We start from the raw sequence: 24,281 nt of genomic DNA on the forward strand, positions 1-24,281 counted from the left end.
ATTTGCAGATAAAGCCATTTCTGCTAGATCTCGTCATCTCTTCCACACTCTCATTTGCAATGAGGATCTGATCTATAATTTGTGTATCCTGTACAAAGGCTCCTTGTGCTTGGCTAATGAGAGAAGGGAGAACTGCTTTGATCCTCCTGGAGAGCACTTTTGCCAAAATCTTATAGCTGCTAGTCACCAAGCTGATTGGCCAAAAATCTTTGGGGTTTTTGGCATCAATCTTTTTAGGAACTAGAGCTAGAAAAGTGGCACTGATTCCAGGACTCACAATATGTTTATCCTCAAATTCTCTAATGGCTCCAATTAAGTCTTCTTTGATTATGTCCCAGCAGTCCTGATAAAATGCCATTGTAAACCCATCTGGACCTGGTGCCTTAGCTCTATCCATAGAAAAGACAGCTTGTTTAATTTCCTCTTCTTCAATCATTCTTTCTAACCATCCCCTATCTATCTCATTCAATGTTGGCCAGTCCTCCTCCCCCACTCTTAGCCGATTCTCCAAAGGTCTTTGGAAGATTGATTTGAAGCGAGCCACAAGCCTACTAGCAATCTCTTCTTGAGAGGTTATCTCAACTCCATCAACCTCAAGCTTAAGTATCAAATTTTTCCTTCTTCTCCCATTAGCTATAGCATGAAAGAATTTAGTATTCCCATCCCTTCCTTGATCCATTTATGCCCAGATTTTTGTCTCCACGAGATCTCCTCCCTCAATAGAACCTCCTCTAACTCCTTTTTCAATTACCATCTCAGTTCTCTATCTTGCACATTCATCATCCTTTGGGACTCTTTTTCATCTAAATCCTCAATCTGAGTTAGTAGTCTAGCTTTTGCTTCCTCCACTCTTCCAAATTGATCCTTATTCCATTCTTTTATTTTGCCTCTCAACCTTTTTAATTTTTTGTGGAATCTAACCCCATTCCATTTCACTCCCCTCAACCTTTTGGCAATGACAAACAGTTGAGTTCACTCCTCCATGATATTTTGCTTCTCAACTCTACAAAGGTGTCCAGCTCCTTACAGTGGTTCCCATCGAAGAAGCTGGCTCGATCTTCACAAGATTGCCGTAATCTGAGGTGCGTGATGCGCAATGAGCTACACGACTTAGATTTGGAAATGTCGACAAATGACGAAGAGTTTTCTGATTCGGATTCAGAATCTGGAGAAACCATCAGTCTGGGAAGTATTGACCTCCAAAAACCAAAAGATATCATGGAGGAGGGAAGCGTAAACATTGAACTTTTATTTCCAGAGGAGGAAATGGATCTGCAAGATTTTGGCAATGACAAACAACCGAGGAATCTGAGTCTCAATGGCGGCGAGCAGATATCTTTCCTTCCAGGAATTCCGTACAAAAAGTAGATGGTGTTGGGAAACACTTGCAGAGGTTCGGTAGGTTACATCTCCAACAATAAACAAGTCTACTCCATTTGCACAACCTATTCAGGATATTGGGCTAGAGAGACAGGAATCAAATCTTGCGCCTCACCTAAGGATTCACATAGAGGGAAAGACTAGTGAGGTACCTTTGACTGCACGGGGTGAAAAGTCACGGTTGAACCTAGATTACCTCCACAGCTGAGTCAGGAACAAGGAATAGGTCTGGTCTTGACTTCAACAGTTGATACCCAACATCTGGTCCCATTGCAATCACCTCTACTACCTTCAGGTAAGCCTGTCCATTTGCTTTTAGATACTAATTTGGGTTCTATGCCTGTAATAGATATCCTGGAATCTCAACCAGAACAACCAAGTGGCAGCAGGGGAGTGATGAATGAGAGTGCTGGAAGTCGAATTGAGAAGGGGAATTGTTTAGTAGAAAGGAAACAGGAGGAATTGGAATGAATTTGGGATCTAATTTGTACATTGTTGGAGGAATATAAACAGAAAGAGGAAATGATAGAGGAGACCCCAAAAAAAACCTGAATTACATGCAAACCCCAACAAATTGGGGCAGGAAACAGGAAATAAAGGGCCGTCTAGGAAGTTCGTGGGTAATAAGGGTAGGAAAAAGAAGAAGAAATCTGAAGTAGAGAGACTAATTTTGGACATTGAAGGGGATTTCGGATTCAATGGAAGAGGTGAAAGGAAAAAGGCTTCTAAATGAGGGGAAGATAGTGTCTTGGAGGGCTTAAATCAAGAAGGTTAATGAAGATAATCAGTTGGAATGTGAGGGGTTTGGGCAGTGCTAGAAAAAGGAGACTGATTAAGGAGTTACTTAGGAGAGAAAGACATGATATTGTGATGCTACAAGAGACCAAACTAGCTGAACTGGATAGGAGGTGGGTCAGAGAGATTTGGAAAGTAAGAGGTGTGAGATGGTGTTCAGCTCCCTCGTGAGGAGCTTTGGGGGGAATAGTAACTTTGTGGAGGGAGGATTTCGTGGAACTAGTAGAGGAGTTGATAGGAAACTTCACTGTATCCCTAAAATTCAGGATGGTGGAAGATGGCTTTATATGGGTGCTAACAAATGTGTATGGGCCAAATAATTACAGAGAGAGGAATGAGTTATGGGAGGAGCTTCATGGCATCCAAGGTTTATGGGAAGGCCCCTCGTGCTTGGGGGGGGGACTTTAATGCAATGGTTCACAACTGAGTCAAATAATCCCAGACAGGCCATCACGACTAGTATGAGGAAGTTCAATGACTTCATTAACTCTTGTGAGTTACGAGAGCTTCGTTTACTACAAGCTATCTTCACTTGGTCCAACTTCTAAGAAAACCCAACTTGTTCGAAGCTTGATAGTTCTTTTTAATGAGGGTTAGGAGAGCCATTGGAGAGGCTTGGTGGCTAAGGCCTTACCTAGGGTCAGCTCTGACCATTGCCCCATAGAAGTAGGACAAGAACCTCTTGGAAATGGACCTAGACCATTCAGGTTTGAGAACATGTGGTTAACACATCCGGATTTCTTATCTAAGGTTGTGGAATGGTGGATAACTACAAGTGTATTCTTCCAATGATTTTTTGCACCACTGTTTCTACTGTTCTATCCTTTTTTTTATATTTGAAAATGATTTCATTAAGCAAGAGAAATAAGATTTTACAAGAATCCCTTAGAGAGGCACGAGATGCAGCCTCCCCTAACATTACAAGAGATCAGAAATAAAATTACAATGCTGCCCAAAATAAATTGTCCCTAGTAGACCCTAGTTTAGCAAGATAATCAGCCAAGGTATTTGCCTCCCTACCCACCCATTGATATCTACACGTTATGTGCCTTGTTAAACATTTAACTTTTTTTATGAGATCCCTATAACTCCACAAAAATGAGTCTGGATTTGATAGCCAACCCACAATCACCTTAGAATCCCCTTCAATCAATAGGTTCTCCACTCGTAGTTGATTAGCAATCTGAATTCCATGTACTGCAGCCAATCTGAATTCCACTCATTCCTCAATACTCCTCCAATGCCAGACGATCCTGGGTTACCTTGGCTGCTTCCGTCAAAATTCAGTTTAAAGAATCCTTCTGGAAGAGTTACCCAAACAGTAGTGGCTCTGGTTTTTCTAACCAAAGTGTGTGCAACTGTGGCCCAATTCCTCTAGATGTCATCTAATGAAAAAGAGCTGAAAAAAAGTCAAGGATTTCATCCAATGAATAGCCTTGGTTAAGATACATTCCTTCACTTTTGTAAATGACCTCTCTTTATCTTGGAAAGTTCTAGTGTTTCTTTCTTCCCAAATTGTCCATAGGGTGGCTACTCTGAAACATCTCCACATACTCCTCCCTCTTTTTGTTGGGCAAGCATAGGTAGTTGGTGAGGATAATGATTTTACCTCTGTTGGTTGATTCCACCTACATCCAAACAAAACAAAAATCCAGTCCCAAACAGCTGCAACAAATGAACAAGAAACCAGTAAGTGGTAACAGTCCTCACTATGAGAATTGCATAGTACACACCAGTTTGGGGATAAACAAATGAAAGGCTTTTTCTTTTGTAAGTTCTCCATATCTAACCAAGGTACACTTCCCAACATAAAACGACAATTTCATGAGGCACAAGCTTTGTCCACACTTCTTTCATTGGGAAAGGCTCAAATGAAGTACTCAAACAAAGGGATTTGAAGAAGGATGCACAAGTCAAAGAACCTTTTGGGATAGGAGTCCACACCCTTTTATCAGGAGAAGAGGGGTTCAAACAAACACTCTCTAGAATGGATAGAAGTTCAGTAGCACAAGCAAGCTCCTCCTCCCTTAAGCCCCTACAAACCAGTCCAAGGATAAAGGTAAAACTGGAGGGGGAAGAAAGATAGAGATAACCTCCTTTTTATAAAGGGAAAGAGCATACAAAGAAGGAAATAGGTCTTTTAGAGGTTGATTACCCACCCAAGTGTCTTCCCAAAAAGGAACCAAATTTCCGAGCAAGTGTCATACCATACAAATTGAAGGAAATTGGGGAGGATACCATGTATTGCCTTCCACGATGTTGTTTGGGTAGCCTGATGAGATGCCCCAACATCCCAACCAGAGACAGAACAACCATGAATACTGAGCACGACCCTGTGCCACAAACCTTCTCTTTCCAGAGGCTATCTCCATAGCCACTTCCCCAATAAAGCTTCATCTTTTAGGACCAAATTCCCTAATCCCAGACCCCCTCTTTACTCCAACAAACTCTCTTCCAATTAACTAAGTGATCCTTTTTCTCCTCCCTTGGTTCCCAAAGAAAATCTCTCATCAATTTTTTTAATTTCCTAGCCTCCCTACGGGGGATCCTAAACATAGAGAGATAATAGATTGGTAAATTGGCAAGTGTAGCCTTAATCAAAGTTACCCTTCCTCCCATAGTGATATAATTCTTTTTCCAAGTTGCCAACTTTCTTTAAATTTCTCAACAACTGGGTACCAAAATTTGCTTTCCCTAGGATTCCCACCCAAAGGTAAACCCAAATAAGTCAAGGGCCAAGAAGAAATAGAGCAGTCCAAAGAGTTTGCAATAGACCCAACTTCATTGTCAGCCAAATTGATCCCTACTACACAACTCTTTTCAAAATTGATCTCTTTAGATTGGAAACTCTCTCAAAGCGTAATATTAGATCCTTAAGATTTCCCACTCTTCTGGGCTCGCTTCCCTCACAAAAAATGATAATATCATCTGCAAATTGGAGATGAGTTATAGAGACATTATTTCTTCCGGTCTTCCAACCATCTATTACCCCCTCCCCATCTGCTTTTGATATCAATCTACTCAGCACATCCGCCACCAAAGTAAAAAGAAAAGGAGAAAGAGGGTCACCCTGTCTCAACCCTTTGCAAGCTGGAAAGAAATCCTTTACCACTCCATTCACTAGCACAGAGTAATGAACCAAAGTGAGGCAACCAATCATCCATAAGCACCATATCTCCCCAAACCCACAAGTCCTAAGTATCTCCAAGAGGAAACTCCAGTCCACAATATCATACGCCTTCTCGAGGTCCAACTTGCAAGCAAAGCCTTGGCCCCTTGATGTCCTCATATCCTCCACACACTCATTTGCTGTTAGGATTTGATTGGTTATCTGCCTACGTTGCATGAAGGCTATTGAGCTTGACTAATGATAGATGATAAAACCACTTTGATCCTTAAAGATAGCACCTTTGCCAAGATTTTATAGATGCTCGTCACCAAACTAATGGGTTTGTAGTCTTTTGGATGTTTAGCATCAGTCTTTTTCGAAATGAGAGCTAAGAAAGTGGCATTTATTCCAAGGCTAATCACATGTCTCTCTTAAAACTCCTTGAAAACCTCAACCGGATCCTCCTTAATTATTCTCCAACAATCTTGGTAAAAGGCCATGGTGAAACCACTTGGACCTAGTGCCTTTGATCCATCCATAGAGAACACTACTTGTTTGATTTCTTCTTCTTCTTCAAAGCTCCTTTGCAGCCAAACTGAAATGCTCTCATCTAGCCTTGGCCACTCTAAGCCTTCCAGCCTCTCTCTAATGTTTAGAGGTCTTCTCACCCTTGACTTGAAGTGATCCACAAAAATCCTTGCTTTCTCTTCTTGAGAGGAGAAAATTTCTCCATCAATTTCTAATTTGGTCACAAAATTCTTTCTCTGTCTCCCATTGGCCAATGCATGAAAATATTTGGTATTCCTATACCTTCCTTGATCCACCTATGCCTTAACTTTTACCTCCAAGAAATTTTCTCTCTATAGAGCACTTCTTCCAATTCTTTTTTTTTAGTTTTCATCTTGACTCCCTCTCCTGTTCATTCATTGTTCTTTGGGCTTCCTTCTCATCCGAAGCCTCAATGCTTGAAAGTAAATTGGACTTGTGCTCCTCTATTCTCCAAAATTGATCTCTATTCCACTCTTTTATTTTGGCCCTCAACATTTTTAGTTTTTTGTGGAACCACACTTCTTTCCATTTTTTTTGATGAATGAAAATAATTTATTAAATCAGAATATAAGGCAATACAGGAAACCCATGAAGGCACGAGCTGTTACCTCTTCTAACAAAGTATTACATCAATTAAGAACCGGATAAGCAGAAATAAACAGAAATAAAATTACATAGCAGCCCAAAGCAAATGATCCCTTGAAACCCCCTTGCTTAGCTAGTCCATCCGCTAAGGAATTTGCTGATCTTTCTACCCAAAGAGAGGTAACTGTCATATTTCTTGTGAGCCAATTGACTTTCCTCAATAAATCTCTATATCGCCACATAGCTGAAGCTGGCTTTGTCAGCCATCCCACAACAATTTTATAGTCTCCTTTCAACTATCAAGTATTGAACTCCTAACTGTTCAGCAATCTGGATGCCTTGTACAGCCACCACACTTCTTTCCATTTTACACCCCTCAATTCCTCACTCCACCATTCCCCAACCTTTACAAAATCCGGGCACATCAACCACATGTTCTCAAATCTAAAAGGCCTAGGCCCACCACCTAACCGTTCCTGTCCTAACAAAATAGGGCAGCGACCAAAGGTGACTCTAGGTAAGGCTTTTGTCACCAAACCCCTCCAAAGGTTCTCCCACGCTGCATTAAAGAGAAAATGGTCCAGCTTTGAGCAGGTTGGGTTTTTGTGAAAGTTGGTCCATGTAAAGATGGCTTGAAGTAATGGGAATTCCTTTAACTCACAAAGATTGACTAAGTCATTGAACTTCCTCATATTGGTTTTAATAGTTTATTGGGGGTTATTTGATTCCTCCGTAAATCTAATTACATTAAAATCCCCACCTAAGCACCAAGGGCTCTCAAGAATGGGAAATGTATTTTTAAAAATGAATTCCGAGAAGTTGCAACTGTCGCAATTTAATTTTGATGTGGAATGATAAATATCCTGGAAAAGGAACTCAATGGAGGGCGAGAGAGATTTCAGAGCAGTAGGAAGATGGAGGTCTGAGGTGTCGATCGAAGCCAAGACGTTCAAGTTCGAAGAGGAAAGGACCAAAGGCAAGGTTGTACTGAAAATCAGAGAGAATAACAGGGCGACAGTGTTGGTGTCAAAGGAGGTTATAGCATGGTTTCGTAGATGGGGCTATCAACTTTGGTAAGGTGAATGATTGGAAAAACTCCATGTCAGTTCCAGGCAAGAGAGATGTTTTGTTTGTAAGCCGGAAGGGAGATTGCAGAAAGGGTGGATGGCTTTTGTGCAGGTGCTGCAGTCTTACCTTGTAGCTTCGGAAGAGAAGGGAGTGGATGGAGGGAAGGTAACTGGCCAAAAGCTTGAAGACCAGAGTCAAAAAACTCAGGAGGAGGCAGCATCGATTGGTACCTCTGGGAGTGTAGAAGTGCAAGGCCATTTGAGTCCTGAAATGGTGGTTGCTTGCTCTTCTATTCATCGAAGAATATTGGTAGGAGTGGGGAAGGAGGAATGGAAGAAAAGAATGGTGTTAGTGGTTGATAAAGAAAGGGGTGACAGATTGGAAGAAGGTTCTGAGTACAGTTGCAGGAGAGATAGGTGCTGGGAATGAAGCATGCTGTTCCCTTTTGCGGAGACGAAAGCCATGCTTGATGTAGGCAACCAGGAACTAAGCTTCAAAGCAGTTGTGGTGGATGGAGGTCTGATACAGGTTCAGAACTGGAGCCCAATCTGCAATGAAGTCGAAGTTCAAGATGGGTGTGTTTGGCTGAAGCTAATAGGCCTTCCATTTCACCTATGGCGGGACCCTGTTCTTGAGTATATAGTGCAGAGCCTGGGAGGTGTTTTAGTGAAGGCTGATAGACGTAACCTGAGTGTAGTGGAGTTACAGGTTGCTGGTGTTAGACACGAGAACTTGCCGAGGTTCTATGATATCTGTTCGGATGAAGCCTGGTACAAGGTGTGGGTAGCTTCAGAAGTCGAACGGTCGTGGTGGGAAGGAGGTCCTAAGGTTGAAGATGATGAGATGGTAGGGTGGTGGACATGTGGAGGGAAGAGGGAGGGCGGTGAAAAGGTGGAGCAGATGAAGGTTAAATCTGGGGTTACTGTGTTGGCTAGGGAAAACCAAACGATAAGCAACCTATTTAAGGAAATTAATTCAAATGGGTTTGAATTAAACAAAATCAGGGCGGGCTCTTCATCTTATGCTGACGGACAAAGAAGCAGGTTGCTTCTGGGAGCAGAATGGCTTGGTCCGAGCCGGTGAAGGTGGTGGGTGGGTCGGGCAGGCTGAATATTAAACCGGGACAAATCTGGAAGGAGCCACGTGACAACTTAAAAAGTCACGTGGGTGGTTGGAAAGTGAACCGGGCCACTCATTTAAGGGCCCACGTGACAACTTAAGTGGCCACGCGGGCGGGTCGAGCAGGCCTAATACCGAAAACAGGTCTTTTTCGAATGACCCACGTGATAACTTAAGTTGTCACGTGGGTCGGGGTAAGGAGACACAACATAGACCATTACTAGACAGTGAACTTGGTCTATCTTCGTCTCAAATGGCGAGAATGGACGGGGGACGTTCGCAGCAGCGGAAGTTGGAGAAGGGGAACTTTCAGTGGGTCCCTCGCCGAAACTGTGAGGAGGTTAGCTCCCTGTGACGCTCCTCAGACAGGCCGAATCCAAGATATGCAAGGGAAAGAGCAGAAGAGAGGGAAGAGGCGGATGAAGGCTGGGTGCAATGGAGTGAGGAAGATGAAGATTTGGACGAAAGCTCAGATGATGGTACCAACGTGGGCAGTGTAAACGACGAAGGTGGCTATGCCGGAGGTGACATGGATGGGTGGAATATTGCAAGCTTATTTCAGGGTGAAGGTTGTAACTAGACTAATTCATCTCCAAGACTCCAGAGTGTGCAAGGTACAACAGAAGGGGCAAATCGGGAGAACCTGAAGCAGAGCAGGAACACACCTCCTAGGGGTGATTTAGGGGTAGAGAGGAGAGATCACCATAGTGACCAAAGGACAAAAGTACTTTCCAACCAACTTAGGGAGACAGACGTTTACTAACCTCTGGAACAAGAGAGGGAGGCCGGGAACAGTCCTTTTCCAACCTTTTTATCAATCCCAGGTAACAAAGTGAATTCGTTTTGTGCTACTAATGTGTCTCTTGTGTCTTTGGTTCACATGTACTGTAGCCCATGAATATGCAGCCAAGCTAGATGGTGGGTTGTCCGAGGTAGTGGAGAAGGAAGTGAAGGACTGTGGGGAGGAGTGGGAAGGTAGGTATAGGAACAAAAATGTGTGGGAAATCATTGAAAGAGTGTTTAGTGAAGTTGAAGGAATTCTGACTTGGAGGAGGGGTGGGGAGGAAGGAAGAGGGGAGGGGTCAGTGGAGAGGAAGGAAAGGAAGGAGGGTAGAGTGGGAGAGGAATGTGGGGAGAGAACATGGCTGGAGGCAGGTAACAGGAGAGGGGGGATGGTTGGAGAGGAGAGAAGAGGGGTGGGACCAGAGGCGAGGAGGGAAGGGCAGGGGGGTAGAGTTGGAGGGGAAAGTGCAGGAAGGATAGGGGTGGAGGATTCGGTGAAAGAGGACATTATATCAGATTTTGTGGGGAAGATGGGGTGTAGGCTGGAAGATCTGAATGTGCTGAAAGAAGGTCTACATAAGAGGAAGAAGGAGATAAAAACAAAGAAGAGGAAGCTGAGTGAAGTAGAGAGACTGAAAAGAGATGTAGAAGGGGATAAGAAGTTCGGGGCAACAGGAGATAGAAGAAAAGGGGGAAAGTAGCGGGTAGGTAGAGAGGGAGTCAAGAAAGAAGTGGAAATGAAGATACTTAGTTGGAACGTGAGGAGAATAGGGAGTGCAAGAAAAAGAGCAACAATAAAAGAGGTGATAAGGAGGTACGACCCAGATATTGTTCTGTTACAAGAGTCCAAGAGAAAGGAGTTTAATAATAATTGGGCGAGGAGTGTATGGAAAGCCAGGGGGATTAATTGGGTGGTTGCTCCTTCGTGGGGTGCTTCGGGGGGGATTGTAACAATGTGGAAGAGGGATACGGTTGAAGGCCTGGAGGAGCTGATTGGGAAGTATTCGGTTTCCATGAAGTTTAAGCGGCAAGAGGATGGTTATGTATGGGTGCTCACAAATGTATATGGACCAAATGACTACAAAGAGAGAAAGGAGTTGTGGTAGGAATTGGCTGATGTTAGAGGACTGTGGGATGGGCCATGGTGTGTGGGTGGGGACTTTAATGTGATTAGATACTCGGAGGAAACCAATAAGATTAATCAGAGGGTGACAAAAAGCATGTGAAAGTTTAACAAGTTTGTGGATGCCTTTGAGCTTAAAGAGATTCCTTTAGCCCACAAAACATTTACATGGTCAAATCTCCAATCTAGTCCCATCTGCTCTAAATTGGATAGACTCCTGTTCTCTTTGTATTGGGAAGAACATTGGGGAAATTTGGCTTTGAGAGCTCTCCCAAAGGTGACCTCAGACCATTGGCCCATAGTGATTTGTAAGGAGGAAAGGAGTGGAGGACCCGCCCCATTTAGATTTGAGAACATGTGGTTACTCCACCCTGGGTTTACCAATAAAGTAAGGGAGTGGTGGTATGACTGTAACCCAATGGTGGATTGGGAGGGGATAAGATTCCATAAGAAACTACAATTTGTGAAAGCAAAGGTCAAGGAGTGGAATCTTTTGGAATTTGGGAGGTTAGAAGAAAGAAAGAAAGCACTGATGGACCAACTTGAAAACATTGACTCTAAAGAAGAAAGCGGAGAATTTGGAGAGGAAGATAAGGAACTCAGGAGAGGCTTAAGAAGACAGTTAGAGGACTGCCTGCATAAGGAGGAAATAAGCTAGAGGCAAAAATCTCGATGTAAATGGTTGCAGGAGGGAGACAGAAACACTAGGTATTTTCACTCTTCGGTGGATGGAAGGAGGAGGAACTTTATCTCCGAATTGGTAGTAGGTGGAGTTGAGTTAACACAACAATAGGAGATAGTTGGGGCTTGTGTGGAGCACTTTAAATCCATTCTAAGAAGGTCGGTAAGTAGAAGGGTGTTGGTAAAAGGTTTGGATTGGCCAGATGTAGGGGTGGAGAACAAGAAAAGGTTGGAAAGAAGATTTGATTTGGAAGAGATTAATGAGGCTATGTTTTCTATGGATAGAACAAAAGCTCCAGGGCCGGATGGGTTCACAATGGCTTTTTATTAGGACAGTTGGGATATTTTGAAAGATGATCTTTTGCTGGTGTTTGAGGAGTTTTTCAGGAGAGGAATTATCAATCCGGGTGTGAACTCTACATTTATAGCTCTGATTCCAAAAAAGAAAGATGCCTCCCACCCGAAGGACTTTAGGCCAATTATCTTGGTTAATAGCCTGTACAAGATCATTGCTAAGGTGTTGTCATTGAGATTGAAGGAGGTTTTGCCAGACATCATCACACAAAATCAAGGAGCTTTTGTGAGTGGAAGACAAATCACTGATCAAATCTTAATTGCTAATGAGAGTGTGGAGAACTTTAAGAAGGCTAAAAAGAAGGGAGTGGTCTGTAAGTTGGACTTGGAAAAGGCTTATGACTTGGTGGACTGGGAATTCTTGAGGAAAATTTTGATCAAATTTGGGTTTGGTGGTAGATGGTGCAATTGGATCATGGGTTATGTCCGGAATTGTTATTATTCAGTGCTAGTGAATGGGACAGTGGTAGAGTTCTTTCCAGCCAGTAGGGGTATAAGACAAGGAGACCCTCTCTCTCCTTTCTTGTTCATATTAATTGCGGAGGTCTTGGGGAAATTGATTCACAGAGCAGACTTGAGGGGTCTCATTAGAGGTTGGAGAGTCGGGAGGATGGAAACCCCCCTCACTCACTTACAGTTTGCTAATGACACGATTCTATTCTGTAAAGGTGGCAATGTGAGTTTTATTAGGAACTTGAAGTTGGTGATACAATTGTTTGAGCAAATGTCTAACTTGAAGGTGAACTTTGGGAAAAGTTGTGTAGCAGGGGTGAATATGGAGGAGGGAGAGATCAGGGAGAGTGCAGAAGTGTTGGGGTGTGAAGTGTCAGGGTGGCCATTGAATTACTTAGGGTTACCATTAGGTGACAACCCTACGAGGGAGAGCTTTTGGAACCCGGTGGTGAAAGGTTTGAAAAAAGATTGGTCTCTTGGAAAAAGAATTACCTCTCTCTTGGTGGAAGAGTTACACTGATTAAGGCCACGCTTGCTAATTTACCCATCTACTTCCTGTCTGTGTCCAAAATCCTAGTGAAGGTATCTAACAGGTTGGAGAAGTTGATGAGAGACTTCTTGTGGGAGCCGGGAGAGGAGAAGAGGGATCATGGAGTCAGCTGGGAGGTAGTGTCTAGGAGTAAAATTTGTGGTGGTTTGGGGCTCGAGAATGTTAGGAGAAGGAATACTCTTCTAGGGAAGTGGTTGTGGAGGTTCCCCTTGGAGAAGGAGAAGCTATGGGCTAGAATAGTGGCAAGTATACATGGGTTGGAGCACAATGGTTGGGATGCTAGAATCAAAGCTAGGACCACAAGCTTTTCTCCCTGGAAAGCTATTCACGATCTGCTTCCAGTATTCTCCCCCAATATCAGGTATGATCTGAATTCCAGTAACTCCATAAAATTCTGGGAACAAACTTGGGTGGGGAATGCCCCTCTAAAGAATCAGTTTCCTTCTTTGTATGCTCTATCTGATCTTAAAAATGAGCCAGTTTCATCCTTCATTACCCCGCCCTCTTCCAATTCTGGGCTTGGGTGGAATTTGGGTCTCAGAAGGGCCTTGAGGGATTCAGACTTTGCTAATATTTTGAGCCTTCTTGAACTTCTTGATAATGTTGTCTTAGACCCCACAAGGGCGGACTCTAGAATTTGGACCCCTACCCCCACTGGTTTCTTTTCTTGTGCTTCCTTTTTCAAAGTCCTAAGCCAGTCCACCAGTCCTGTAACCCCCCCTTTCCCTGTTGATGAGGTTTGGGAAGCCTATCTGGAAAGATTCAACACTGGTGATCTACTCCAAAAGAAGCGACTCAATACTTGCTTGTCACCCCATTGGTGTGTTCTATGTAAAGCGGATGGGGAGACCGGTTTTCACCTATTGGTGTCTTGCCATTTTGCGAGGTCAATTTGGGAATGGGCTTTTTCCCTCTTTGGGTGTAGATGGAACCCTTCATCAGATCTGCAGGGCCTTTTTTCCCCTTATGTCTTCAGGTGGCGTAGGAAAAGGGGAAGGACTATGTGGAGAGGTTTGAGGGCTGCAGTATGTTGGACAATATGTGAAGAAAGAAACTTCAGGATATTCTCAACAGCTGAGAGAGGGGTGGAAGAACTAAAGGCTATCATTCATTTCAGGGCTGTACAGTGGCTGAAATCTTTGGAACTATTCACAGGTTACACAGTGGATGACATGTTGAGGAAGTGGGGTGAAATAGCAAAGTGCACACAGACCAAGTCAGTAATGAGTGTGTCTTGGACACCTCCATCTGCTAGGTTCATGAAATTAAATTTTGATGGGAGTAGTAGGGGGAACCCTGGACAATCAGGGATTGGGGGTGTCTTTAGGGATGAGAATGGGGTCATTTTTGCCTTGTTCTCAGGCCCAATTGGAGTGGGTGACTCCCTTAGAGCTGAGATCTTTGCAGTTATGGAAGGAGTCCAGAAAGCCAAGGAGATGAACATAAGAAAACTCTTAATTGAAGGGGATTTGGAGGTGGTGATAGGGTGGTTGAATGCAGACAGCAATGGTTTATGGAGGTACAGTAATCAGAGAAGGAAATTTGAGTGGCTGGTGCGGGAGATGGAAGTTAAAATGTGCTGGGTCAAAAGATCAGCCAATTCTCTAGCTGATGGTTTAGCTAAACAAGGGGCAGAAAGGGATTCAATGTTTTCGGCTAAGTTGTAATTTTTTGTCTCTACCTATTCTTTTGTTTTCTTGATTGTACTTGGAAGATAAGTGTGTTTGTCTTCCTTATGTAACCTCTTTGGTGAATTAATGAAATTGTTATTGATAAAAAAAAAAGCACCAAGGGCTCTCCCATAATCCTTTAATTGCATAGAGCTCATCCCAGAACTCATTTCTCTCTCTATAGTTGTTGGGCCCGTACACATTTGTTAACACCCACACAGAGCCATCCTTCAAGTTCCTAAGTTTCAAAGAAATTGAGAAATTGCCTATTAATTCGTCAAGAGCTTTCACCACATCCTCTTTCCAAAAAGTGACTAGTCCCCCCGAGGCACCCCAAGAGGGTGCATAAGTCCACCTCACTCCTCTAATCTTCCAAACACTTCTTGTTGCCCACCTTCTATCTAACTTTGGTAACTTAGTTTCCTGAAGCATTACAATGTCAGGCTTTTCACTTCTCAGCAAATCCTTTATTTGCCTTCTTTTGCTAGCACTTCCAAGCCCCCTCACATTCCAGCTAACTATTTTCATTGGCAACACATATAGAAAACCCACTTCATTCACTCTCCCCCATTACTTGGAACCCTTTTCTCTCCCCTCTCCCACTAAATTCAATGTCCCCCTCAATATCCGAAATTAAGCGCTCCACTTTTGATCTTTTTGTTTTTTTTTTTTCTTTCCCTTCTTTCCCTTCATTGTCCTCAAGGACTCTTCACCTGCTGCTATCTTCTCACCCCCTTTGTCAAAGCAAGAAGGAATCAATTTCCCTATATTTGCATCCAAAAATTCCTCTTTTTGTTTATATTCCTCCAACAACATACAAATTTGGTCCCAAATCCTTTCTAGCTCCTCTTCCTTTCTCCTTTTTAGATCTAGTTCTCTCTCACCTCCCAATTGGAGACCTTCACCCCAGTGATTTAAAAGGCGTGCCTAGGCACACAGGCGGGGCGCATTTTGGGGTATACGCCTCGCCCAAGTCCTAGGCACACCCCTTTCAAAAGGCGCACGCCTGGTGCACCTAGGCAGTGTGCTTGATGCGCCTCAGCCCAGGTGTGCGCCTTTCTAAAATTTTGTGCTTTTTGCTTTTTTTTTGAGTCTAACAACTGGGTCGGGGGTTTCGCCCCTGGACCCCCGACCACGCCCCTCGAGGCAAGCCCGAACAAGTCTATGTTGGGGTCTGAAATTCTTATTCCTCACATAAAAAATAATGATTTTATAACATTCTTTGCCTTTTAAGAAGATATTTTATTGCAATGAATGAATGAACAACATTAGCAAATAGGGGGTTTTCGAAGCTTCGGTGAACGAGCGAAGCAAGCGAACAACATTGCTAATGTTGTTCATTCATTCATTGCAATAAAATATCTTCTTAAAAGGCAATGAATGTTATACAATCATTATTTTTTATGTGAGAAATAAGAATTTCAGACCCTAACATAGACTTGTTTGGGCTTGCCTCGAGGGGCGTGGTACAAAGGTGACTCGTAGAATCAAGAATGCAATATGTTCTACATCACATTAGCTACTTGAAGCAATGCAATCAAGGAAAAAAAGAGATTGTGGGTTTTACATGTTTGAAAATGCTTTATATGTTTGCTTTTATTTTTAAATTTTCATTTGAATACGCTTTACATGTTATGTTTATGTATTTTAATTTTAGATAATAGGTTTTTTAAAACTTTTATTTTAAAATTTAATCTTATATTTTTTATTAACATTATGTTTAATATATTTTTTTTTAATTTTGACTTTTTTTGAATTTTCTAACATTTTTTTTATTTTTTAGCTTTTGTTTTTTTGTAATTTTGCACCTTGCACCTTAGGTGCAAATTGGCCCTTGCGCTTTTTTTGCACCTTGTGCTTTTAAAACATTGCTTCACCCCTTCCACTATTGGTTGTTCTTTCTAGTTGGAAAGTCAGAGCACCTGTTTCAGGCAAAGAACCCAAGTTAGTATCTAAAACTGAATGGACATGCATACTTGGTTCCACGAGAGCTGATGGGAAGAGGTCAGAAGGTGAAGTTCCAATATTGTGAGTATAGGTGGAATCCTTTCCCTGTGTTTGAACGAGCTGTGGAGGTGTACTATGTTATGCCAACTCTTTGTCAAAGTTACAAGTAAAATCAGCCCCTAATAGTTTGTTTCTAGCTGGAGTCTCTATGCAAAACTGCGAAGTATGGCCCTGCCCCTCAATACCGATAGTTGTTTCTGACTAAACTCTATTGGGGGACTTGTTTGCAGGAAGAGAGGGAACCTGTGTGGTCTCCAAGTTTATTGGCCACATTTCCTCTTCCCTGTCGGCCAAGAAAGGGGATGAAAAGCTTTCCATTTGAACATGATTCAAAATAGTCACTCCCAATTGGCTGTCACCCACAATCAACAGTGATTTGCTAATCCTATCACCAATGGAATCACACGTCTCCTCTTCCAAGAAGAGTTGTTTAGTATTTAAACTTCCCTCCTCAAGAGGATCCTTGGGAGCCTGCAACCCCACACCGTCGATGTTTGCTGTGTCATCGGATTCTGTCTCGTAGTCAGAATCCTCCCAATGATTTAAAAGGCGCGCCTAGGCGCACAGGGGAGGCGCATTTTGGGGTATGTGCCTTGGCCAGGTCCTAGGCACACATCTAGTGTGCCTAGGCATGCGCCTGATGCGCCTCAGTCCAGGCGTGCGTCTTTTTAAAATTTTATGCTTTTGCTTTTTTTTTTTTAGTCTAACGGCTGGTCTGGGGGGCTCTGTCCCCAGACCCCCAACCATGCCCCTCGAGGCAAGCCTGAATAAGTCTATGTTAGGGTCTAGAATTCTTATTTCTCAAATAAAAAATAATGATTTTATAACTTTCATTGCCTTTTAAGAAGATATTTTGTTGCAATGAATGAATGAGCAACATTAGCAAATAGGGAGTTCTCGGAGCTTTGAATTTTTTTGAAATTATGTTTAATATTTTTTTGAATTTTTTGCATTTTTTAATTTTTTTGGCATTTTTCTATGAATTTTCTCTTTTTTTTTTATTTTTTAGCTTTTTTTGGTAATTTTGTGCCTTTCTTAAAAAGGCGTGCGCCTTGCCTTGCGCCTTAGGCGCAAATTGGCCCTTGTGCTTTTTTTGCACCTTGCGCTTTTAAAACACTGAATCCTCCTCTTCTGAATCTATTTGGTCTCGCATCTCTGGTTCATTACATTGCAAGCATCTAGGGTTTCGTCTCTCAGGTGACAAGCGAACAGACTTCTCCACTGGTACCCACTTCATCGAGCTGTTAACAGAGCGGCCACTAGAATCAACAGCAGCAACCTGCATTGAGGAAGACGAAGGTAGACCTTTACCTTCGTCTAGAAGAGGTCCTGCCCCGGTCACATGCATGTTTAAAGGGGAACATGCTTCTTTATTAAACTGTAATGGGCCAGACATAAGAGGCCCACTACTGCCCATTAACGACAGGAGAACATTAGGCCCAAAAGAGGTTTCAGGCCCAACAGAACTCACATGATAAGTCATGTGAGATTTTAACAGGGACTTCCCCTCCAACCGGTTCACAGGTTCAGCTGGCGGTTCAACATCTCCTATTCTTGACAGAGACCTTAGTTGCACCTTGTCCTTTTCCCTTTAGAGAAACAAAATTCAAATTAAAAGGGCCTGATCTTTTATCACCTGAAACAACTACTTAAGCAAAAGAGCAGCCCTTCTTCAGAGCTGAAACTTGTGTCTCACAGCTTTGACTCTCCGGCCTGCCCACACCTTTTTGCATGTTTCCCCACTTGTCTATTTTCATGAAAAGTTCAGAAGCTTTTTGGGTCACCAAGTCTGAGTTGCCAGCTAAAGCCCTGATCTCCACCAGCTCATCTTCTTCCTGGCGAGCTTCCTTCCACGGATTAGCTTCAATGGAGGAAGCCAGCCATACTGGAATGAATAAACCTTCAACCCTAACCAACACTTTTCTTGGAATGTCTCCACTCAGAAGGATGGCAGCTGATCGAAGATCATCCCAGAACTCCCCTGCCAACCGAGCTCCACATAAGGCTGCAATAGAATCTGCTACTTCATGGTTCTATAGATGGAATTACAGCCCAACCAGACGTACTATTACTCCATCCTCAATGGAGAATGATTTTGAATTAGAAGTTGGTGTCCATTTGAATATTATAAAAGACCCCAGACTGTCTTGAATATTTACAGCTGCGATTTCCATCTTGTTATCACAGAAATCAATCACAGCCTTGCAACTGTTAAAAGGGGTTAATACAAGCAGCTTCTTCAGATTGAACTTATGTATCAGTAGAGCTGCTACCTTCTTCCAATCTGTAACAGTTTTTCTGCATTTACCCACACCGTTGGGTTGCTGATATTCCGTGCCATTGTCACCATCTCCTGCTCCACATTGGTATTAGTGAACTCTATCTTGAAAGACTCCTCACCCTTCTTTGTCCTTCCAGGATTTTCCTCAACATTTGCTTCTTTGCAATCCAGAAAAGCCTGAAAATCTGCAGTCACATCCTTCCACCCTTGAAAGCATACTAGTTGTTTTCTGTTCTTTGCAAAAAATTCTGATAGGGCTATGAAGGAGCCCTTGTTATTCTTCCTACATTCTATCACATACCTTCTACCAGTGTCTGTAACCTTCTCTGTCCAGTTAAGCTGCTTGCCTTTCGAAGCTGCTTCAGAAATAAAATCTTTGACCCATTCTATTATGTCTAAACCTTCCAGAAAAACTATCGCCAGTTTCATCTCCCTTATCTTCAGGCCTGGTTTACCTTCGATCCTTAGCTTGTCAAACAAAAAATCCTTTGCCTCCACCCTCAGGCTTTTTCTCCATTGAGCAGAACCCACAAACTTCCCTTCCATTCCCTTCCACGATCTCTATGATTTCTTCAGGCCTGGTTTATACTAAAGACTTTTTGTGTTAGATTTTCTTTTCTAACACAATCTCTATGATTTCTTCAGGCCTGGTTTACACTACAGACTGTTCTATCCTTATTTTGGAAAATGCTACTATTTCTTTCCTGCCCAATACCTCAGAGCACAGCAGTGAGAATTATGTCCCATGCAATGTTTGGATTATGTGTTGTAAAAAATGAATTTTGGGGTAAAATGGAGAAAATGGATCAAGGTGTGTGTGACTACACCTGTATTATGAATATTGGTGAATGTGGTTGCTTGTGGGAAGTGGAAACTTCTATAGCTTGAAGGGGGTTAGGCAAGGGGATCCTCTATTCCCTTTCCTATTCAGAATTCATCTGTCATAGAAACACTTAGTAAATGGTAAAGAGAGTGGTTTCAGGGAGTTACGTGGAAAAAGGCAGAGAGGAGCAGGTGGAGGTGATTCTTCTCCAGTTTGCGGATGATACACTATTCTTTTTGTGATGCTTCTAAGGAGCAGTTGGAATATGTAAATGTAATGGCCATCATAATCATAAGGTGGTTTGAAGCAGTGACTGGTCTCCATGCCAATTCTCACAAAGCGACCTCATGGTTGTAGGAAAGGTTGACAATATTGAGTAGTGGGCTTAAGAGTGGGTAAAGTACCATCCAAATATTTATTATATTTGGAAATGCCATTGGGTGCCAGATGTACCTCCAATGCCGTATGGGATCCTATCTTGGAACAAGTGGAGAAGAATCTGTTAAAACAAAATACTTGTCTAAGGAGGAAAACTAGCACTCTTAAAGAGCATCCTATCCTCATTTCCCTTGTATCTTCTATCTTTGTATCCAATCCCTTCAGGAGCAGCAACCATTGAAAGAAGGATGCATGACCTTTTTTTTGGATATGTTCTGAAGGGCTACACAACGGGGGTAGCCCATCCCCTAACCCATAACCCCCCCCAACCCAGGTGCAGGTGGGATTCAATCCCAAGTCTCCGCTACGACCAGTAGGAGACCTTACCAACCAGCTGGTTGGCACCTTACAGGATGCATGACTTTTTATGGAAAAGATGGAGAGAAGAAAATAAGTATCACTTTGTAAACTATTGATAAAAAAAGTATCACTTTGTAAATTGGAGTAAGGTTTGTTGAAGTAGGGGCTGGGTGTCAGGAGGGTGAAGAATGTTATTATTGCATTGCTATGGAGGTTTGTAGAGCAAAATGGGGTTCTATGGAGGGTTATCCAAGCCAAATATGGATCTTGAAGAATGGGTTAGGAGTTGTGTGAGACTAGGCAAAATTATAGATGCTCAATGCAATGATTTAAAAGGCATACCTAGGTGCACAAGCAAGGCATATTTTAAGGTATGTGCCTTGCACAGGCCCCAAGCGCAGCACTTTCAAAAGGTGTGCACTGGCACCTTGCACTTAAGCCTAGGTGTGCGCCTTTTCAAAATTTGTGCATTTTTCTTGTTTTTAAGCCTAGTGGCTAGGCCGGGGGCTCCATCTGAGAACCCCCCTTATTTTGCTAATATTGTTCATTCATTTATCCTAATAAAAGATATTTTTAAAAGACAATTAAAATTATAAAATCATTTTTTGTAGGCAAGAAGAACGTAAGACCCTAACATGGACTTATTTGGTTTTGCCTCAAGGGGCTTGGTACAATGACGTCTCATAGAATCAGGAATACAAAATGTTTAACATCACATTAGATTTTTGAAATAATGCAATTGGGAAAAAAATATAGAGATTGAAAGTTTTACATGGTTGATTATATGTTATGTTTGACTTTAGGGAAAATTATTGATTCCTCACCTGTAGGAGAATCTAACACAATACAAGAGGGGGGGTGGGTGATAGGTGGGGTGAATAGAAATTTGTGAGGTAAAGGTTTTATTTTTAAATTTTCATTTTGAATATGTTTTACATGTTATGTTTATGTACTTCAATTTGAGATAATATGCTTTTTTTAATTTATTTTAAAACAAGTTTATATTTTAAATAATATTATGTTTAATATTTTATTTTTTATTTTTTATTTTTTGCACTTTTTTTTTGAATTTTTAGTTTTTTTGCATTTTGTACCTTGCTTCAAAAGGACGTGTGTCTCACCTTGCACTTTGGGTGCAAAATGCCCCTTACACTTTTAAAACATTGGCTTAGTGTGGAGAGGGATTGAGAAACTTCTTAACAACCTTAGACAGGGTGTAAGTCTGTAAGATTTCAAGTAGGAAATGACCAAAAGGTCAAATTTTGGAAGGATTGCTGGTGTGATTGCAAACCTTTTATTGGCAGCTTTCCTACCTCTGATTGCTTGCTGGTGTGATTGCAAACCTTACATGGCAGATTGCTTCAAATCACTAAATGGAAGCTTCATTTAGAGCTCTTAGTTGTGTAGAGATTTGAGAAATCCTCATTATGATTGAGCTATTGCAGAAGCTGTATAATGTTCAGATGGGCATAAATAGAGCTGATAAAGAGTCTGGACATGGGGATATTCAGGTTCTTTTATGGTTAGGCCCTTCTACAATCATCTAGCTGTACTAACAGGAAGGGTGTTCCATTACAGCAAAGTTTGTGGTGTTGCAGTTCCACCCATGATAGCAATTTTTTGTCTGTACTGCAACTTGGGACAAGATTCTTAAAGGGACAACTTAATCAGAAGAGAATTTGTTGTGGATAATGTCAACTATGTGTTCTTCCGTTTTGGATTGTTTGAAGAGTGGGTTGGGGGATAGCAAGGTTGTTTCTAAAAAAATTAAGTTTAGCTGATGAAGTGGCTAAAAAAAGTGGTGGGAATGATATGGGCTCATGGTTGGCAAATCATGATTTGTTGATGTATTCTTGGCTTTTTACATCCCTATGTATAGCCCCTAGTTGTACATGATTTCTTTGGAGTAATGCAGTACTTCATCTTTTCTCAAAATCAGATCACGAGAATTTATTAAAAGATGATAAAAGAGTAGTGTATAGAACATGGTTAGGTCCTTCACCATTTTCTATGTTGAAAGGAACCCTCAATTTTTTTGATCAATTATATAATTCATAGTGGCAATGAGTAGTGCATAGAACAGGATTAGGAATCAATGGAACAGCCTAATTTTTTATGGCTCTTGGGGTGTTTGCGTTACTATTTTATATATAAAAAAGGTTATTCTCTGAACCCTGATGAGGCTAAGAAATGTCACCAATGAACCAATATGCCAGATGTCTGCATCAAAACCAATATTTACTATTTCCTTTGGTTTCTAGATACACTTAATTTATCTTCCCCCCCTCCGGAACTACATCCATCCTAGTATTTTTAACCATCTTCTGGAAATTATATGGTAGGGAAACAACTTATGCTCCATGTCGCCGAATTGGTCCCAAAGCACCATGGGAGGACAAAGAAACAAGAACCAGCAACTTCAACAGCAGGACCGTCGAAGTCTGGAAAAGGTGGAAAGAAGAAGAAATAACTGAAGTTTATGCAATGAAACTTTTTCTCGTTTCTGGTCAAGTCATCAGTACTTTTTTTTGTCATAAGATGGTTCCTTTTGTCATCAAATTTCTTAATTTATTGGTATTTCTCTTTCATCCTCTAGGCTGTTTCTATTGGTTGCTTTCTATCATTTTCTTGAGGATACAATGATGTTAATTCGTAAATGAAGGGTTTAACTACTTAATATGAGGTTATGAATCTTGGGATTAATGGATTATCATGTTAAAGACGTGGATGCAGGTTCAACATCAATTCAATCTCTTTTTCTTTCCCTCGTCTTTATACAAGAACAATGTTACCATTTGGCTAGTATATTACTTTAGCAGCCAACACCACTTGCATCAGAGAACAATCATCTATTCCCAGATAGGCAGGATTTTAGTGACTGTAGAACTAGCTTATTTACCTAGGTAGATGCATTTATCTGGATAAGTTTTATATGGGAATGTGTTGTCTTAGGCCATGTTTGGGAGTGCTTAACTACAATAAGGAGATAAGTCCCTATTTTAAGGACTTTCTCTTTTTTGAAGTTGAAATGTCCCTATGAACACTGAGTTTTTAACTACAATAAGGAGATAAGTCCTTAAAAGAAGGAATGCCAATTGCAACCTAAGCACTTATTGGTATTTGGGAAATAAGCCCGAAATAAGTGCTTATTTTAAAAATAAGGCCTTATTTTTTAAGCCCAAATTTTGAGGTTTTTTCAAGTGTTTATACAATAAGCACTTGAAAGCACTTTTATAAAAACACTTTATTCGTAAGGGTAATTTTTTAAAAGCGTTTTCATAAAAGTAATTTTACAAAAGTGCTTTCATAAAAGGATTTTTATAGTAAAAGTGCTTTCATAAAAGTTTTTTTTATAAAAGTACTTTCACAAAAGTGTTTTTATAAAAGTAATTTAATAAAAGTTCTTTCTAAGGGCATATTTTGAAAATTTGAAAGAAAATGAAGGACAAAATAGTCATGAATGCTTATTAGAGAAAATACTACTAAACGCCCAATATAAAATAAGTGCTTATTTTAAAAATAAGCACTTGAAAAAGTTTGGTGCCAAATGCAAATAAGTGCTTATTCGAATAAGTACTTGTTTTTAACTTAAACACACTCAAACAAGGTTCAGAATATCGATATGCCGGTAGGGGCATATCGGGTGATGTCGATACCGTTTTTTTTTTTTTTTTACTTTTTTTTTCAAAACCGATTCAGGGGGGTCGGTTTAAGTCTCCTCCACTCCCTGAACCGGTCAGAACCTTGATACACCCATTGTAGGGGCATATCGGGGAAGTCTCGAAATGATACGTATCGATCGATACGGGCCGATATGTGTCGATACTTTGAACTGTTCTCAGACATGACCTTATTTGTGTTTTGCAAAGATATATTAGTTAGATTAGTGAGAATTTTCTAAAAGGCCTTTAACTTGTATGTCTTGATAGGCACATTTTAGTCCCACATAATTTGACTCTTTTTTTCCCTCCATAGGTAAGTGATTCACTTAGAAGATGGATAAGTTTTTTTGGAGAAATTGCCAAAAAAATTACCAGAAAGTTGACATTCTAGAAAGTTTGCCATTATTGTAGTGATTATTGATTATTTCTCTATTTATTTATTTTTAAGGGAAATTTGTAAAAATTTTACCCTAATTCCCAATGCATAACAAATATCAAAATGATGAAATGACCTTTCATCAACATCATCATCATCCAAGCCTTGTCTCAAT

At 41.3% G+C, this 24,281-nt stretch overlaps 1 protein-coding gene across 2 annotated transcripts in view; it reads left to right on the forward strand.

Moving 5' to 3' along the window:
- LOC104604054 (signal recognition particle 19 kDa protein, putative / SRP19) overlaps positions 1 to 22,833 on the forward strand; it is a 30,857-nt gene extending 8,024 nt beyond the window's left edge. For both annotated transcript variants that reach the window (XM_010268283.2, XM_088901998.1), the window contains one exon: positions 22,411 to 22,833. In XM_010268283.2, coding sequence (XP_010266585.1) covers positions 22,411 to 22,538 — 128 coding nt within the window. In that variant the 3' untranslated portion in view covers positions 22,539 to 22,833. The remainder of the gene's footprint in view (positions 1 to 22,410) is intronic.
- Positions 22,834 to 24,281: the final 1,448 nt, after the last annotated feature.

Source organism: Nelumbo nucifera, chromosome 3 (assembly GCF_055504915.1).
Source record: "Nelumbo nucifera cultivar China Antique chromosome 3, China Antique-T2T, whole genome shotgun sequence".
Lineage (NCBI taxonomy): Eukaryota > Viridiplantae > Streptophyta > Magnoliopsida > Proteales > Nelumbonaceae > Nelumbo > Nelumbo nucifera.